This window comes from Oncorhynchus nerka, linkage group LG6, assembly GCF_034236695.1.
Source record: "Oncorhynchus nerka isolate Pitt River linkage group LG6, Oner_Uvic_2.0, whole genome shotgun sequence".
NCBI classification, from domain to species: Eukaryota; Metazoa; Chordata; class Actinopteri; order Salmoniformes; family Salmonidae; genus Oncorhynchus; species Oncorhynchus nerka.
In genome coordinates this window covers 28,241,425-28,260,916 of record NC_088401.1, presented here as the reverse complement: position 1 = coordinate 28,260,916, position 19,492 = coordinate 28,241,425, and the positions used below count along the sequence as shown (strand labels likewise).

At 43.8% G+C, this 19,492-nt stretch overlaps 2 protein-coding genes across 2 annotated transcripts in view; both read right to left on the bottom strand.

Moving 5' to 3' along the window:
* Positions 1-19,492, bottom strand: part of lg6h8orf34 (linkage group 6 C8orf34 homolog) — a 172,052-nt gene that overhangs the window by 113,952 nt on the left and 38,608 nt on the right. The window contains 1 exon segment of the mRNA XM_029661256.2: positions 18,065-18,196. Coding sequence (XP_029517116.2) covers positions 18,065-18,196 — 132 coding nt within the window.
* LOC135572131 (uncharacterized) lies at positions 1,442-14,101 on the bottom strand. Its single transcript, XM_065019157.1, has 4 exons — positions 13,970-14,101; positions 12,234-12,716; positions 11,655-11,667; positions 1,442-2,071 (listed from the first exon to the last, which is right to left on the bottom strand). Exons 2-4 carry the CDS (start codon positions 12,698-12,700, stop codon positions 1,565-1,567), a joined length of 987 nt encoding a protein of 328 aa, XP_064875229.1. The 5' UTR covers positions 12,701-12,716; positions 13,970-14,101; the 3' UTR covers positions 1,442-1,564.

Genomic DNA, 19,492 nt, shown 5'->3' with positions numbered 1-19,492 from the left:
GTACAGTACTAGACATGTTCTACAAAGATACAGTGATACCAGGTGTTATGCATGTTTCATGTATGTTTCATGACTGAAATACACTGGATTACTGGAAGTGTTCTACAGTAGGGGGATGTCCATGTTACATTTATAAACCTGGAGAGTACACAGGTATATCATCTACCTTTTTGACGGTTTGTTTTGAGGAAGAATAGGAGGATTTTACCTATTGTTATTTAGTGTGAATGAATTTACTGCATGAGTCACACGGTGTCTTAACACACACAAGTTAGCAGAGGCATGTTTAGTCTTTGCTGTTCTTTCCATCTATTTTTCTCTTCTTCTCCCTACCTCTTTCAATTGTAATAGTCAACTGTAACAGTAGCATAGAAATACTAGAAACAAAGAAGGAATGAAATAGTACACATGTACTGTATGTTAATGGCTGCTAAACAGACATCTCCAGCACTTCAGAGGCGGCTGCCCAGAGACAGAGATTAGGAATCACTGGCCACTTTAAATTAAGGAAATGAAACACTAGACACTTTAATAATGTCTCCGTATCTTGCATTACTCATCTCATATGTGTAAACTGTACTCGACACTATTCTATGGTATCTTAGTCACTTTAATTGTTTGTAAATATTGCATCACACATCTCATATATATATATATATACACACACTGTACTCTATACTATGCCACTGTATCTTAGTTCAATACCGCTCTGACATGTATATATATTCTTAATCCATTCCTACTTAGATGTACGTGTATTTGGGGAATACGTTGTGAAACTGTTAGATATTATTTATTAGATACTACAGCACTGTCAGAGCTAGAAGCACAAGCACAATAACATCTGCTAAACACGTGTATGTGACCAATAACATTTGATTTGATTTGATTTGAACAGTATGTTGAATAATAATAATAGACACATGTATGTAAACTGTATGTTGATACCTTTATTTCATGGGAGATTAAGATATTAAATATTATAAAAGATGAGATTGTGGTGTAATGTTCATGCTTTCTAGCCTGTTTTGAAGTGCACGGTTACCCTGCAATAAACTCTCACCAACAAGATACAAAACAAACACACACTACTTGTCTTCCTATGTAGAGAAAAAATCTATTCAGGCTTTTCTGGATATTTAACATATTTCATTGCTCAAAGTAAGCAATAGATACAAATATGATTTTCACAAAATGTTAATTGTTTTGTTAATTTTGTTGTTTGTTGGAATGAATAGAGTGATTCACCCATAATCATTGTACCTACAGTATATTATATATAGATGATCTGCTTTTATCTTGATCTCTTAGACCTCACCCTGCAGTCAGGAGAAAAGACGAGCTACCATAGTTTCGTTTTCTTGTAAATGTTCTCTCTGTCATGACATAGGAAAAGTCATGAGAATGGAATGTTGATCAATGACATAACAAGAGATGACGGTTTATTGTTGTAACAATTTATTGGTCAAAATCAACTGTTGCTTTAGTCAATGAGTCTAAATGACATACTGTTGAAATACATTCAATGTATTTTCTTTTCATATTGTTACACATCATCCACCCTTCATGACCACGGTGAAGGACACTGGGGCTGTTGCATTTTAGGCTGGATGAAATCTAAGACAGTGATGCGTTTTGGATCCCAGACACAGTCCTCTTCTAGACCACTCTTCACCATACCACAGTTAGGAGGAACCCAGGCGGTGTCGTAACCATTCTCATGCCAGGTTGTCCGCAGAGGATGACACTTATTGTCAATTCTTTTCACCTTGCCCACATTGACTTTGACTCGGATGACAACCCTCTGATTTTCAGGAAGCTTTATGGGGTACCTGCTTGCCTTCTGCAGGTCTCGGCTGAGGTACACTCCACGCCCCAACATACCACCAGCAGACGGACGAAAACCAGAGGCCTTAATGTTCCCTGCCGCCTGCTTAGTGGTGCCGTGGTACATGACGTAGGTATTGTCATCTTGTGGTTCAATTTGGCCCAGTCGCACTACCCCAGAGGGAAGAGTGAAGTCATCTTCTGCCCACATGGTTGTGTAAATGCTGCTGTAAAGAAGACAAGACTGTCAGTGATGTGAGAGATCTACTACACCCTAATGATATGGCCAGTCAGGCACATGCTCAGATAAAGTCCTAGGGGTACTGGAGAACCTGCCCTTTGTCCCTACTATTAAAACAGTGCCCTTTTGATTGGTGGTGTTTTTAAACCAATTTATTTTCTCTCTTGTTACTTTAATTGTAACAACTTGCCCATCAAACTACATAATTTCTCATAAACTCATGAATCTTGTAAAAATTGACCCTCCCCGCCCTTCAACCTGCATGGACAAGTGATCTACAGCGCTGGGTGGTGAGTTTGAAATGAATACTGCCAGTAGTTGGTTACTTAGGGTTGCTAGCATGTCTCGTCTCAGGATCAGGGACAGGAAAAGGGGCAACTAAAGTTTGACTGTCAGTAGCAGAACAGATTTAAATCAAGTTAAGACTAGTTAGCTTGTTTTGGAAGCATAACTAACTAGCTGATTCATCTACATTTGGGATGATAAGCTGATCCAGACCACCACAGTAGTGATTCTAGCAAAGATACTTTCACTTCCTCCCTGTCATCTGTGGTTCTAACTTGTTTACCCTACAATGTGTGATGAGTGAGTGTGGCTTTGTTTTTACTTTGATCACATTAAAGGTCTGTTCACGACCCTGTGGCTGGTCAACATTATTATGCCGTCTGAGGGACAAGTCGGGTAGTAGTTTAACTGTTCTGGGTGACAGTAACAAATGCCCATTCTTTTCACAACATTATAAACAAATTCATTTTTACATGAAAATGTCTAGCTTCTTTGTTGGTGACCTACTCTTTGATCATATGCACATTTTACAGACAGGATTTAAGAGACTTAAAATAGTCAAGGCAAAGGACATCCTAAACAAACTGCTCATCAACAGATTCCAAATAATAACCAAAAGGAAATGTTGGAATGTCAGAAACAAAATGTAAAACTTAGCAGGTTTGATCAACATTAGATGGATAAAGCACTTACCTAATGACAGAGCTGGATGTCTAGCTGACGTTGATCTCAGGGTACAGGTAAGGTAGAGTGATTCAACGGATGACTTTATACCACTTTTAAAGGAAGATATGACAAGGGCGTGTTGTGCAGTGAATATGCAAACAAATGAGGTTCTAGTTGTACATTTTGTTTCCCATCAAACAGGTTATCACATGACCAAGGTACATATAAGGATGAAAGGTGGCAGATTTACTAATAGTTTGCACCCTCCACTCTCTCTCTCTCTCTCTCTCTCTCTCTCTCTCTCTTTCTCTCTCTCTCTCTCAGATGCAGAGATCCTATGTTTCATGACTGAAATCCACTAAGACACAAAGAATGCACTCCAAATAGGATAAGGGTATCCTGTGGATACCATGTGTTATGCATGTTTCATGTGCTGCCGTAATGGTCATGAGCTTGTGCTGCCGTAATGGTCATGATTTCTAGCCTGTTTTGAACATATTTTATTGCTCAATGTACGCAACAGGCACAAATATTATTTACACAAATTATTAATATTTTGTGGTTTGTTGAAATGAATAGAGTGATTCACCCATAATCATTGTACCTACAGTATATTATATATAGATGATCTGCTTTTATCTTGATCTCTTAGACCTCACCCTGCAGTCAGGAGAAAAGGCGAGCTACTGTAGTTTCGTTTTCTTGTAAATGTTCTCTCTGTCATGACATAGGAAAAGTCATGAGAATGGAATGTTGATCAATGACATAACAAGAGATGACGGTTACTGCTGCACTGACAGAGCTAGAAGCAGTAGCATTTCGCTACACACGCAATAACGTCTGCTAAACACGTGTATGTGGCCAATAACATTTGATTGGATTTGATTTGAACAGTATGTTGAATAATAATAATAGACACATGTATGTAAACTGTATGTTGATACCTTTATTTTATGGTAGATTAAGCTATTAAATAAAAGATGAGATTGTGGTGTAATGTTCATGCTTTCTAGCCTGTTTTGAAGTGCACGGTTACCCTGCAATAAACTCTCACCAACAAGATACAAAACAAACACACACTACTTGTCTTCCTATGGAGAGAAAAAATCTATTCTAGCTTTTCTGCTGTTTAACATATTTCATTGCTCAACGTAAGCAATAGGTACAAATATTATTTTATGTTTTGTTTATTTTTGCTGTTTGTTAAAATGATTCACCCGTAATCTATAAATATACTGTAGGTACAATGATTATCTGCTTTTATCTTGATCTCTTAGACCTCACCCTGCAGTCAGGAGAAGAAAAGGCAAGCTACCGTAGTTTCGTTTTCTTGTAAATGTTCTCTCTGTCATGACATAGGAAAAGTCATGAGAATGGAATGTTGATCAATGACATAACAAGAGATGACGGTTTATTGTTCTAACAATTCATTAGCCAAAATCAACTGTTGTTTTAGTCAATTTGTCTAAATTACATACTTTTGCAATACATTCAATGTATTTTTATTTATTTATAACAACCATATATTACTGGTGAAATCCAGTATTTTAACATTATAGAGACTTGCTTATCCAAATAAGATTTTTGCAAATCAACCTTGTTTTTGTTATGTTATGTTATGCACAAAATAGTTTGATCGATTCTGCCCTTCTATGTCCTGAGAAGTGAGTGTTGCTCCTGCAAACATCACAGCTCAGCGTTCAACACAATAGTGCCCTCAAAGCTCATCACTAAGCTAAGGACCCTGGGACTAAACACATCCCTCTGCAACTGGATCCTGGACTTCCTGACGGGCTGCCCCCAGGTGATAAGGGTAGGTAACAACACATCTGCCAAGCTGATCCTCAACACGGGGGCCCATCAGGGGTGTGTGCTCAGTCCTCTCCTGTACTCCCGGTTCACTCTTGACTGCACGGCCAGGCACGTCTCCAACACCATCATTAAGTTTGCCGATAACACAACAGTGGTAGGCCTGATCACCGACAATGATGAGACAGCCTGTAGGGAGGAGGTCAGAGACCTGGCCGTGTGGTGCCAGGCCAACAACCTGTCCCTCAACGTGATCAGGACAAAGGAGATGATTGTGGACTACAGGAAAAGGAGGACTGAGCGTGCCCCCATTCTCATCGACAGGGCTGTAGTGGAGCAGGTTGAGAGCTCCAAGTTCCTTGTCGTCCACATCACCAACAAACTAACATGTTCCAAGCACACGAAGGCAGTCATGAAGAGGGCATGACAAAAACCAATTCCCCCTCAGGAGACTGAAAAGATTTGGCATGGGTCCTCAGATCCTCAAAAGGTTCTACAGCTGCACCATCGAGAACATCCTGACCTGTTGCATCACTGTCTGGTACTGCAACTGCTCGGCCTCCGACCGCAAGGCACTACAGAGGGTAGTGTGTAGAGTACATCACTGGGGCTAAGCTGCCTGGCATCCAGGACCTCTATACCAGGTGGTGTCAGAGGAAGGCCCTAAAAATTGTCAAGACTCCAGCCACCCTAGTCATAGACGGTTCTCTCTGCTACCGCACGGCAAGCGGTACCTGCCCGCTTGACCCTATCCCCTCCTCTCTTCTCCAGACCATTTCCGGAGACCTCCTCCCTTACCTCACCTCGCTCATCAACTCATCCCTGACCGCTGGCTACGTCCCTTCCGTCTTCAAGAGAGCGAGAGTTGCACCCCTTCTGAAAAAACCTACACTCGATCCCTCCGATGTCAACAACTACAGACCAGTATCCCTTCTTTCTTTTCTCTCCAAAACTCTTGAACGTGCCGTCCTTGGCCAGCTCTCCCGCTATCTCTCTCAGAATGACCTTCTTGATCCAAATCAGTCAGGTTTCAAGACTAGTCATTCAACTGAGACTGCTCTTCTCTGTATCACGGAGGCGCTCCGCACTGCTAAAGCTAACTCTCTCTCCTCTGCTCTCATCCTTCTAGACCTATCGGCTGCCTTCGATACTGTGAACCATCAGATCCTCCTCTCCACCCTCTCCGAGTTGGGCATCTCCGGCGCGGCCCACGCTTGGATTGCGTCCTACCTGACAGGTCGCTCCTACCAGGTGGCGTGGCGAGAATCCGTCTCCACACCACGTGCTCTCACCACTGGTGTCCCCCAGGGCTCTGTTCTAGGCCCTCTCCTATTCTCGCTATACACCAAGTCACTTGGCTCTGTCATAACCTCACATGGTCTCTCCTATCATTGCTATGCAGACGACACACAATTAATCTTCTCCTTTCCCCCTTCTGATGACCAGGTGGCGAATCGCATCTCTGCATGTCTGGCAGACATATCCGTGTGGATGACGGATCACCACCTCAAGCTGAACCTCGGCAAGACGGAGCTGCTCTTCCTCCCGGGGAAGGACTGCCCGTTCCATGATCTCGCCATCACGGTTGACAACTCCATTGTGTCCTCCTCCCAGAGCGCTAAGAACCTTGGCGTGATCCTGGACAACACCCTGTCGTTCTCAACTAACATCAAGGCGGTGGCCCGTTCCTGTAGGTTCATGCTCTACAACATCCGCAGAGTACGACCCTGCCTCACACAGGAAGCGGCGCAGGTCCTAATCCAGGCACTTGTCATCTCCCGTCTGGATTACTGCAACTCGCTGTTGGCTGGGCTCCCTGCCTGTGCCATTAAACCCCTACAACTCATCCAGAACGCCGCAGCCCGTCTGGTGTTCAACCTTCCCAAGTTCTCTCACGTCACCCCGCTCCTCCGCTCCCTCCACTGGCTTCCAGTTGAAGCTCGCATCCGCTACAAGACCATGGTGCTTGCCTACGGAGCTGTGAGGGGAACGGCACCTCAGTACCTCCAGGCTCTGATCAGGCCCTACACCCAAACAAGGGCACTGCGTTCATCCACCTCTGGCCTGCTCGCCTCCCTACCACTGAGGAAGTACAGTTCCCGCTCAGCCCAGTCAAAACTGTTCGCTGCTCTGGCCCCCCAATGGTGGAACAAACTCCCTCACGACGCCAGGACAGCGGAGTCAATCACCACCTTCCGGAGACACCTGAAACCCCACCTCTTTAAGGAATACCTAGGATAGGATAAAGTAATCCCTCTCACCCCCCCCCCTGAAAAGATTTAGATGCACTACTGTTCCACTGGAGGTCATAAGGTGAATGCACCAATTTGTAAGTCGCTCTGGATAAGAGCGTCTGCTAAATGACTTAAATGTAAATGTAAATGTACCGGAGCGCTAAGTCTTGGTCCAAAAGGCTTCTTAACAGCTTCTACCCTCAAGCCATAAGACTCCTGAACATCTAATCCAAGGGCTACCTAGACCCCTCTTTTATGCTGCTACTACTCTCTGTTTATTATCTATGCATTGTCACTTCAATTCCACCTACATGTACATATTAACTCAATTACCTCGACTAACCGGTGCCCACGCCCATTGACGCTGTACCGGTACCCCCTGTATATAGCCTCCACATTGACTCTGTACCGGTACCCCCTGTATATAGCCTCCACATTGACTCTGTACCGGTACCCCCTGTATATAGCCTCCACATTGACTCTGTACCGGTACCCCCTGTATATAGCCTCCACATTGACTCTGTACCGGTACCCCCTGTATATAGCCTCCACATTGACTCTGTACCGGTACCCCCTGTATATAGCCTCCACATTGACTCTGTACCGGTACCCCCCTGTATATAGCCTCCACATTGACTCTGTACCGGTACCCCCTGTATATAGCCTCCACATTGACTCTGTACCGGTACCCCCTGTATATAGCCTCCACATTGACTCTGTACCGGTACCCCTGTATATAGCCTCCACATTGACTCTGTACCGGTACCCCCTGTATATAGCCTCCACATTGACTCTGTACCGGTACCCCCTGTATATAGCCTCCACATTGACTCTGTACCGGTACCCCCTGTATATAGCCTCCACATTGACTCTGTACCGGTACCCCTGTATATAGCCCCACATTGACTCTGTACCGGTACCCCTGTATATAGCCCCACATTGACTCTGTACCGGTACCCCCTGTATATAGCCTCCACATTGACTCTGTACCGGTACCCCCTGTATATAGCCTCCACATTGACTCTGTACCGGTACCCCCTGTATATAGCCTCCACATTGACTCTGTACCGGTACCCCCTGTATATAGCCTCCACATAGACTCTGTACCGGTACCCCTGTATATAGCCTCCACATAGACTCTGTACCGGTACCCCCTGTATATAGCCTCCACATTGACTCTGTACCGGTACCCCCTGTATATAGCCTCCACATTGACTCTGTACCGGTACCCCCTGTATATAGCCTCCACATTGACTCTGTACCAGTACCCCCTGTATATAGCCTCCACATTGACTCTCTACCGGTACCCCCTGTATATAGCCTCCACATTGACTCTGTACCGGTACCCCTGTATATAGCCTCCACATTGACTCTGTACCGGTACCCCTTGTATATAGCCTCCACATTGACTCTGTACCGGTACCCCTGTATATAGCCTCCACATTGACTCTGTACCGGTACCCCCTGTATATAGCCTCCACATTGACTCTGTGCCGGTACCCCCTGTATATAGCCTCCACATTGACTCTGTGCCGGTACCCCTGTATATAGCCTCCACATTGACTCTGTGCCGGTACCCCCTGTATATAGCCTCCACATTGACTCTGTACCGGTACCCCCTGTATATAGCCTCCACATTGACTCTGTACCGGTACCCCCTGTATATAGCCTCCACATTGACTCTGTACCGGTACCCCCTGTATATAGCCTCCACATTGACTCTGTACCGGTACCCCCTGTATATAGCCTCCACATTGACTCTGTACCGGTACCCCCTGTATATAGCCTCCACATTGACTCTGTACCGGTACCCCCTGTATATAGCCTCCACATTGACTCTGTACCGGTACCCCCTGTATATAGCCTCCACATTGACTCTGTACCGGTACCCCCTGTATATAGCCTCCACATTGACTCTGTACCGGTACCCCCTGTATATAGCCTCCACATTGACTCTGTACCGGTACCCCCTGTATATAGCCTCCACATTGACTCTGTACCGGTACCCCCTGTATATAGCCTCCACATTGACTCTGTACCGGTGCCCCCTGTATATAGCCTCCACATTGACTCTGTACCGGTACCCCCTGTATATAGCCTCCACATTGACTCTGTACCGGTACCCCCTGTATATAGCCTCCACATTGACTCTGTACCGGTACCCCCTGTATATAGCCTCCACATTGACTCTGTACCGGTACCCCTGTATATAGCCTCCACATTGACTCTGTACCGGTACCCCCTGTATATAGCCTCCACATTGACTCTGTACCGGTACCCCTGTATATAGCCTCCACATTGACTCTGTACCGGTACCCCCTGTATATAGCCCCCCTGTACCCCCTGTATATAGCCTCCACATAGACTCTGTACCGGTACCCCCTGTATATAGCCTCCACATTGACTCTGTACCGGTACCCCTGTATATAGCCTCCACATTGACTCTGTACCGGTACCCCTGTATATAGCCTCCACATTGACTCTGTACCAGTACCCCCTGTATATAGCCTCCACATTGACTCTCTACCGGTACCCCCTGTATATAGCCTCCACATTGACTCTGTACCGGTACCCCCTGTATATAGCCTCCACATTGACTCTGTACCGGTACCCCTTGTATATAGCCTCCACATTGACTCTGTACCGGTACCCCCTGTATATAGCCTCCACATTGACTCTGTACCGGTACCCCTGTATATAGCCTCCACATTGACTCTGTGCCGGTACCCCCTGTATATAGCCTCCACATTGACTCTGTGCCGGTACCCCCTGTATATAGCCTCCACATTGACTCTGTGCCGGTACCCCCTGTATATAGCCTCCACATTGACTCTGTACCGGTACCCCTGTATATAGCCTCCACATTGACTCTGTACCGGTACCCCCTGTATATAGCCTCCACATTGACTCTGTACCGGTACCCCCTGTATATAGCCTCCACATTGACTCTGTACCGGTACCCCCTGTATATAGCCTCCACATTGACTCTGTACCGGTACCCCCTGTATATAGCCTCCACATTGACTCTGTACCGGTACCCCCTGTATATAGCCTCCACATTGACTCTGTACCGGTACCCCCTGTATATAGCCTCCACATTGACTCTGTACCGGTACCCCCTGTATATAGCCTCCACATTGACTCTGTACCGGTACCCCTGTATATAGCCTCCACATTGACTCTGTACTGGTACCCCTGTATAAAGCCTCCACATTGACTCTGTACCAGTACCCCCTGTATATAGCCTCCACATTGACTCTGTACCGGTACCCCTGTATATAGCCTCCACATTGACTCTGTACCGGTACCCCCTGTATATAGCCTCCACATTGACTCTGTACCGGTACCCCTGTATAAAGCCTCCACATTGACTCTGTACCGGTACCCCTGTATAAAGCCTCCACATTGACTCTGTACCGGTACCCCTGTATATAGCCTCCACATTGACTCTGTACCGGTACTCCCTGTATAAAGCCTCCACATTGACTCTGTACCGGTACCCCCTGTATATAGCCTCCACATTGACTCTGTACCGGTACCCCCTGTATATAGCCTCCACATTGACTCTGTACCGGTACCCCCTGTATATAGCCTCCACATTGACTCTGTACCGGTACCCCCTGTATAAAGCCTCCACATTGACTCTGTACCGGTACCCCTGTATATAGCCTCCACATTGACTCTGTACCGGTACCCCCTGTATATAGCCTCCACATTGACTCTGTACCGGTACCCCCTGTATATAGCCTCCACATTGACTCTGTACCGGTACCCCTGTATAAAGCCTCCACATTGACTCTGTACCGGTACCCCTGTATAAAGCCTCGCTATTTTATTTTACTGCTGCCGTTGAATTATTATTTACTTTTATTTTCTATTTTTTTACTTAACACTTATTTTTCTTAAAACTTTCTTAAAGCATTGTTGGTTAAGGGCTTGTAAGTAAGCATTTCACTCTAAGGTCTAAACCTGTTGTATTCGGCGCATGTGACAAATACAATTTGATTTGATTTGTACTGCGTTGCATCTCTGAAAATTACTTCTGTATGGATGACTACTTTGAATTGCATCAGCCATCTGTGTAAAGTACAGTACTAGACGTGTTCTACAAAGATACAGAGATACCATGTGTTATGCATGTTTCATGAACAGTATGTTTCATGACTGAAATATACTGGATTACTAGAAGTATTCTACAGTATGGGCAACACTGGCGAGTAGACAGGTACGTAATCTACCTTTTTGACAGTTTGTTTTGAGGAAGAATAGGAGGAATTTATCTGTTGTTATTTAGTGTAAATTAATTTACTGCATGAGTCACACGGTGTCTTAACATACATGTTAACAGAGGCATGTTTAGTCTTTGCTGTTCTGTCCTCTCCTCCATTTCCTCCCTTTCCTTCCTTCCTTCCTTCCTTCCTCTCTATCTATTTTTCTCTTCTTCTTCTATCCATTATAATGGCCAACTTTAACAGTAGCAGAGAAAGACTAGAAACAAACGGGGAATGACATATGACACATGTACTGTATGTTAACAGAATGTTGAATAACAATAGACATGTATGTAAACCGTATGTTGATGCCTTTATTACCTGGGCGATGAAGCTATGAAATATTATTATAAAAGATGAGATTGTGGTGGCGTAATGGTCATGCTTTCTAACTTGTTTTGAAGTGCACGGTTACCATGCAGCAAACTCTAACCCACAACATTCAAAACAAACACACACTACTTGTCTTTCTATGGAGAGAAAAAATCTTGCTCAAAATAAGCAATAGGTACAACTATTATATTCACAAAATGTTAATTGTTTTGTTGTTTGTTGAAATGAATAGAGTGATTCACCCATAATCATTGTACCTACAGTATATTAATATATAGATGATCTGCTTTTATCTTGATCTCTTAGACCTCACCCTGCAGTCAGGAGAAAAGGCGAGCTACTGTAGTTTCGTTTTCTTGTAAATGTTCTCTCTGTCATGACATAGGAAAAGTCATGAGAATGGAATGTTGATCAATGACATAACAAGAGATGACGGTTTATTGTTCTAACAATTTATTGGTCAAAATCAGCTGTTGTTTTAGTCAATGAGTCTAAATGACATACTGTTGAAAAACATTCAATGTATTTTTCTCTTCATATTGTTACACATCATCCACCCTTCATCGCCAGCATGAAGAACCCTGGGGCTGTTGCATTTTAGGCTGGATGAAATCTAAGACAGTGATGCGTTTTGGATCCCAGACACAGTCCTCTTCTAGACCACTCTTCACCATACCACAGTTAGGAGGAACCCAGGCGGTGTCGTAACCGTTCTCATGCCAGGTTGTCCGCAGACGATGATACTGATTGTCAATTCTTTTCACCTTGCCCACATTGACTTTGACTCGGATGACAACCCTCTGATTTTCAGGAAGCTCCAGGGGGTACCTGCTTGCCTTCTCCAGGTCTCGGCTGAGGTACACTCCACGCCCCAACATACCACCAGCAGACTGCCGAAAACCAGTGTACAGGATTTGATTTGCTGCCTGCTGAGTTGTGCCGTGGTACATGATGTAGGTATAGCCATCTTGTGGTTCAGATAGGCCCAGTCGCACTACCCCAGAGGGAAGAGTGAAGTCATCTTCTGCCCACATGGTTGTGTAAATGCTGCTGTAAAGAAGACAAGACTGTCAGTGATGTGAGAGATCTACTACACCCTAATGATATGGCCAGTCAGGCACATGCTCAGATAAAGTCCTAGGGGTACTGGAGAACCTGCCCTTTGTCCCTACTATTAAAACAGTGCCCTTTTGATTGATGGTGTTTTTTAAACCAATTTATTTTCTCTCTTGTCACTTTAAATTGTAACAAATTGCCCATTAAACTAGATATTCTCATGAACTCATGAATCTTGTAAAAAAGTCCCCTCCCCGCCCTTCAACCTGCATGGACAAGTGATCTACAGCACTGGGTGGTGAGTTTGAAATGAATACTGCAGTAGTTGGTTACTTAGGGTTGCTAGCATGTCTCGTCTCAGGATCAGGGACAGGAAAAGGGGCAACTGCAGTTTGACTGTCAGTAGCAGAACAGATTTAAATCAAGTTAAGACTAGTTAGCTTGTTTTGGAAGCATAACTAACTAGCTGATTCATCTGTATTTGGGATGATCAGCTGGTTCTAGCAAACATACTTTCACTTCCTCCCTTTCATCTGTGGTTCTAACTTGCTTATCCTACAATGTGTGAGTGAGTACCCTACAATGTGTGAGTGAGTGTGGCTTTTTTTTTACCTTGAGCATCTCCCCCATCAAAGGTCTGTTCACACGACATTTTGATTTCATTTAATAACTTCTTTGTTGCTGAGAATTTTCCTTCACCGCAGAAAATGTAAACTTGTAGTGTATTTGAGTTTTAAAACGTCATCTAAAGTTTGTAATTTCCACTGACATTTCAGACTAGATTTCCCCTAACAAAACATTTATCGACACCTACAAAATGGTCCAATTATTATAATCCACATAATAATTCAAATGTCCCATTGCTGCAGGATAATTTTCCTGCTGTAGCAAATGTCTCAAATTAAAATCCTACATAAGTAGCTTAACTTCTATGGGTGACAGTAACAAACCTCCATTCTTTTCACAACATTATAAACAAAAACCGTACGGTGCAAAATGATTACATGAAAATGTCATGGTATGCATTCATTCAATTGTTTCGCTTCTTTGTTGGTGACCTACTCTTTGATCATATGCACATTTTACAGAGAGGATTTAAAATAATCGAGGCAAAGGACATCCTAAACAAATTGCTCATCTACAGATTCCAAAAATAACCAAAATGCAGAGTTGAAAAATTGAAACCAAAATGTCAAACTTATGACACTTATGAAGTATGATCACGATTAGATGGATAAAGTACTTACTTAATGTTGTCTAGGTGATGTTGATCTCAGGGTACGGGGAAGGTAAGAGTGATTCAACAGATTACTTTAGAACAGTTATTGAGGAAGTTATGATAAGGGTGTTTCGTTTGGGCAATATGCAAACGAATGAGGGTCTGCTTTTAAGTTTCATTTCCCATCATACAGGATATCACATGATCAAGGTTCATATAAAGATGAGAGGGGAGACTAAACAGTTTCCACCCTCCTCCTCTCTCTCTCTCTCTCTCTTGCTCACTGTTTTTGTTTTAAGGGGTGGGTCAACTTTAATATTTTCGGATAGATTGTTGCTTCCAGCAATGTAATTGTCTGAATCATTTCCAATTCCCCATATATTTTTGGGGTAAATATATATATTTATATATTTACAGTCGTGGTCAAAAGTTTTGAGAATGACACAATTATTCAGTGCTTCAGTGTCTTTAGATATTTTTGTCAGATGTTACTATGGAATACTGAAGTATAATTACAAGCATTTTGTCACGTTCTGACCTTTATTTCCTTTGTTTTGTCATTATTTAGTATGGTCAGGGCGTGAGTTGGGGTGGGCAGTCTATGTTTGTTTTTCTATGATTTGGGTATTTCTATGTTTCGGCCTAGTATGGTTCTCAATCAGAGGCAGGTGTCATTAGTTGTCTCTGATTGAGAATCATACTTAGGTAGCCTGGGTTTCACTGTGTGTTTGTGGGTGTTTGTTCCTGTCTCTGTGTTTGCACCAGATAGGGCTGTTTTGGGTTTTCACGTTTCTTGTTTTGTTCGTTTGTTCATGTGTAGTTTCTTTATTAAAGAACCATGAATAGTAACCACGCTGCGTTTTGGTCCGCCTCTCCTTCGACTCAAGAAAACCGTTACACATTTCATAAGTGTCAAAGGCTTTTATTGACAATTACATGAAGTTGAGGCAAAGAGTCCATATTTGCAGTGTTACCCTTCTTTTTCAAGACCTCTGCAATCCGCCCTGGCATGCTGTCAATTAACTTCTGGGCCACATCCTGACTGATGGCAGCCCATTCTTGCATAATCAATGCTTGGAATTTGAGGGATTTTGTGTATCCACCTGCCTCTTGAGGATTGATCACAAATTCTCAATGGGATTAAGGTCTGGGGATTTTCCTGGCCATGGACCCAAAATATCCATGTTTTGTTCCCCGAGCCACTTTAGTTATCACTTTTGTCTTATAGCAAGGTGCTCCATCATGCTGGAAAAGGCATTATTCGTCACCAAACTGTTCCTGGATGGTTGGGAGACGTTGCTCTCGGAGGATGTGTTGGTACCATTGGCTGAGAAGCAACCCCACACATGAATCGTCTCAGGATGCTTTACTGTTGGCATGACACAGGACTGATGGTAGCGCTCACCTTGTCTTCTCCGGACAAGCTTTTTCCCGGATGCCCCAAACAATCGGAAAGGGGATTCAACAGAGAAAATTACTTTACCTCAGTACCTCAGTCCTCAGCAGTCCAATCCCTGTACCCTTTGCAGAATATCCATCTGTCCCTGATGTTTTTCCTGTAGAGAAGTGGCTTCTTTGTTGCCCTTCTTGTCACCAGGCCATCCTTCAAAAGTCTACACCTCACTGTGCGTGCAGATGCACTCACACCTGCCTGCTGCCATTCCTGAGCAAGCTCTGTACTGGTGTTGGCTCGATCCCGCAGCTGGACTTTCTTAGGCGCCCTGAAGCGTTCTTCACAACAATTGAACTGCTCTCCTTGAAGTTCTTGATGATCCGATAAATGGTTGATTTAGGTGCAATCTTACTGGCAGCAATATCCTTGCCTGTGGAGCCCTTTTTGCGCAAAGCAATGATGACGGCACGTGTTTCCTTGCAGGTAACCATGGCTGACGGAGGTGGCAGGGCTGCAATGTAGCCCTGGGGATTCAGTTCATTTCATGGCAAAGTTCATTCATCTGATCACTCTTCATAACATTCTAGAGTATATGAAAATTGCCATCATACAAACTGAGGCAGCAGACTTTGTGAAAATTAATATTTGTGTCATTCTCAAAACCTTTGGCCACGACTGTACATATACTGTCACGACTTCCGCCGAAGTCGGCTCCTCTCCTTGTTCGGGTGGCGTTCGGCGATCGACGTCACCGGCTTTCGAGCCATCGCCGCACCATTTTTCATATTCCCATTTGTTTTGTCTTGTTCCATACACACCTGGTTTTCATTCCCTAATCACACTGTATGTATTTAGTCCTCTGTTTCCCTCCATGTCTTTGTGTGAAATTGTATTTATGTTATGTGGGTATTGTTACGCACCATTCTTTTTGTCTATGTTCCGTGTTTGGGAATAAAAAGTGCACCTGTTCACTACACTCCGCTCTCCTGCACCTGACTTCGCCTCCAGTACACACCCTTAACATATATACATATATAAACACAAACATATACATACATATATAAATATACCTATCTTTTTAAAATATATTTTCCTTTATTATTTTCCCCAACCCTTCCACCCCTCCCCTAACCCTACCAGCCCTCCCCTAACCCTACCACCCCTCCCCTAACCCTACCAGCCCTCCCCTAACCCTACCACCCCTCCCCTAACCCTTCCACCCCTCCCCTAATTGGAGTAAACTAATGGACAACAACACTGAGGCTTCTACTTCCAGCTTATACATACTATATACATTTTACAGACACAATGTATTTTACAATAGTTATATTATGTTGCTTTTTGTCCTCACCTTCCTCTATTTCTGATGTCCATCCTGTTTGACTTGCCATACATTTGTAACTGTGCTATTTCACAAAAGTTCTGAACCTGTATACATTTTACAGACCCCCCAAACTCAATGGCACTTCAATCTTTTGTCTTGCCCATCCACTCTCAGAATGGCACGCACACACAATCCATGTCTCAATCGTCTCAAGTCTTAAAAATACTTCTTTAACCTGTCTCCTCCCCTTCATCTCCACTGATGGAAGTGGATTTAACAGGTGACGTCAATAAGGGATCTTAGCTTTCACCTGGTCAATCCGTCATTGGGAGAGAAAAAAAGCAGGTGTTCATAATGTTTTGTACACTCAGGGTCTGTTTCATGACTGAAATGCACATCGTATGAGAAGGTATCCTGTGGTCCATTGTGGCCCAGTTAGTAAGGAGCTTGAAATGTCAGGATTGTCCGTTTGATTCCCGCTGGGGCCGCCAATAGATGTTTCAAAAACATCTCCCATTATATTCTGGTGCAGCTTTGAGAGGAGCACAGCTCTGTCTCTTTGCTGCCAGTTAAGGTGTAGTGTGTGATATTGGAAAAGCTTCGCAATCAGGGCCACCAGGGTAGACACACAGACACAGAGATAGAGACAGATCCTCACATTCATTTCCTCCTGAGCAATGGTCTGACCACAGCCTGAAATAGCCTGGGACTGGCAGAGACAGAGAGCAATACTGAATTATTGAGGTTTCTCTCTCTCTCCATCTTTTTTTCTCTCTGACCCATCTCTCTCTCGTTCAGATTCCATCCCCCCAGTTGTCTGTGCTATAGACCCTCCGGTAGTGTACCCATCTGTGCTATAGCACAGTTAACCATGACTAATTTAATGGGAAATTACATCCAATTAAAAGGGGAGATTGAAACTAATGAGGTGAATAATTGGGGTACAACAGGTATCAATGCAATGGACGAACGGTTCCTACTCAAACCTGCACTTCAGCTTGCTGGAGTTTAGGGGAGATTGTAAGCGCTGTGCCGTGACACCACCTTCACTAAGACCTGATGTGTCTGTCTGTCACACCGAAAGCAAAGAAGCTTCCTGGTGTTTGTATTACTGTCGGTGGAATTTGTTCAGAAAAGACTGGCAGGATTGGCACCTGCTACATCTGCTGCCGAGAGGTTCCCGCCATCAATTTGTAATGACAGAGGTACTGGCAGGACTGTTAAAGGTTATATTGGTGTATAAAAGGGAAGACTGAAAGCAATGAGGTGAATGCTTAGGGTACAGCAGGTATCAACGTAAAGGGTGAACGGTTCCTATCCGAACCTCTACTACAGTCTGTTGGACTAGAGAAGGGAGATACAGAGGCTCTCACAGATACACAGCATTCAAATGCAGATACACTCACGGGACTTGGACTCTGGTGAGGGAGGGGAGATGTTAGACACAGCCAGATCACTCTTAGACTTCTTGGGTTTCTTAGGATGGATCTGCCAGGGCTTCTCATAACTCCTGAAGTCACGGCGTCCTTTACTCTCTCCTGGGAGGAGATGAACAAAGCAAAGTACAGAGAGATCATTGATTAAAACCTGCTCCAGAGCGCTCAGGACCTCAGACTGGGGTGAAGGTTCACCTTCCAACAGGACAACAACCCTAAGCACACAGACAAGACAACGCAGGAGTGGCTTGAATGGCCCAGCGGGAGGCCAGACTTAAACCAGATCTAATATCTCTGGAGAGACCTGGAAATAGCTGTGCAGCGACGCTCCCCATCCAACCTGACAGAGCTTGAGAAGATCTGCAGAGAAGAATGTCAGAAACTCCTCAAATACAGGTGTGCCAAGCTTGTAGCGTCATACCCAAGAAGACTCAAGGCTGTAATCGCTGCCAAAGGTGCTTCAACAAAGTACTGAGTAAAGGGTCTGAATACTCACAGTACCAGTCAAAGGTTTGGACACATCTACTCATTCAAGGGTTTTTCTTTATTTTTACTATTTTTTACCTTGTAGAATAATAGTGAAGACATCAAAACTCTGAAATAACACATATGGAATCATGTAGTAGCCAAAAAAGTATTAAATAAATCAAAATATATTTTATATTTGAGATTCTTCAAAGTAGCCACCCTTTGCACCTGATGACAGCTTTGCACACTATTGGCATTCTCTCAACCAGCTTCATGAGGTAGTCACCTGGAATGCATTTCAATTAACAGGTGGGCCTTGTTAAAAGTTAATTTGTGGAATTTCTTTCCTTCGTTTGAGACAATCAGTTGTGTTGTGACAAGGTAGAGGTGGTAAACAGAAGATAGCCCTATTTAGTACAATACCAATCCATATTATGGCAAGAACAGCTCAAATAAGCAAAGAGAAATGACAATCCATCATTACTTTAAGGCATGAAGGTCAGTCAATCCAGAAAAAAATGTAAAGAACTCCTTTGGTCTGATGAGTCCAAATTTGAGATTTTTGGTTCCAACCGCCGTGTCTTTGTGAGACGTAGAGTAGGTGAACGGATTATCTCCCGACGTGTGGTTCCCACCGTGAAGCATGGAGGAGGAGGTGTGGGGGTGCTTTGCTGTTGACACTGTCAATGATTTATTTAGAATTCAAGGCACACTTAACCAGCATGGCTACCACAGCATTCTGCAGTGATAGACTTCCATGTGTTTATCAACAGGACAATGACCCAAATACACCTCCAGGTTGTATAAGGGCTATTTGACCAAGAAGGAGAGTGATGCATCACATGCATTGACTGGTACTGTATGTCAATGTGATATTTCAGTTTTTTATACATTTGCAAACATTTCTAAAAACGTGTTTTTCTTGTCATT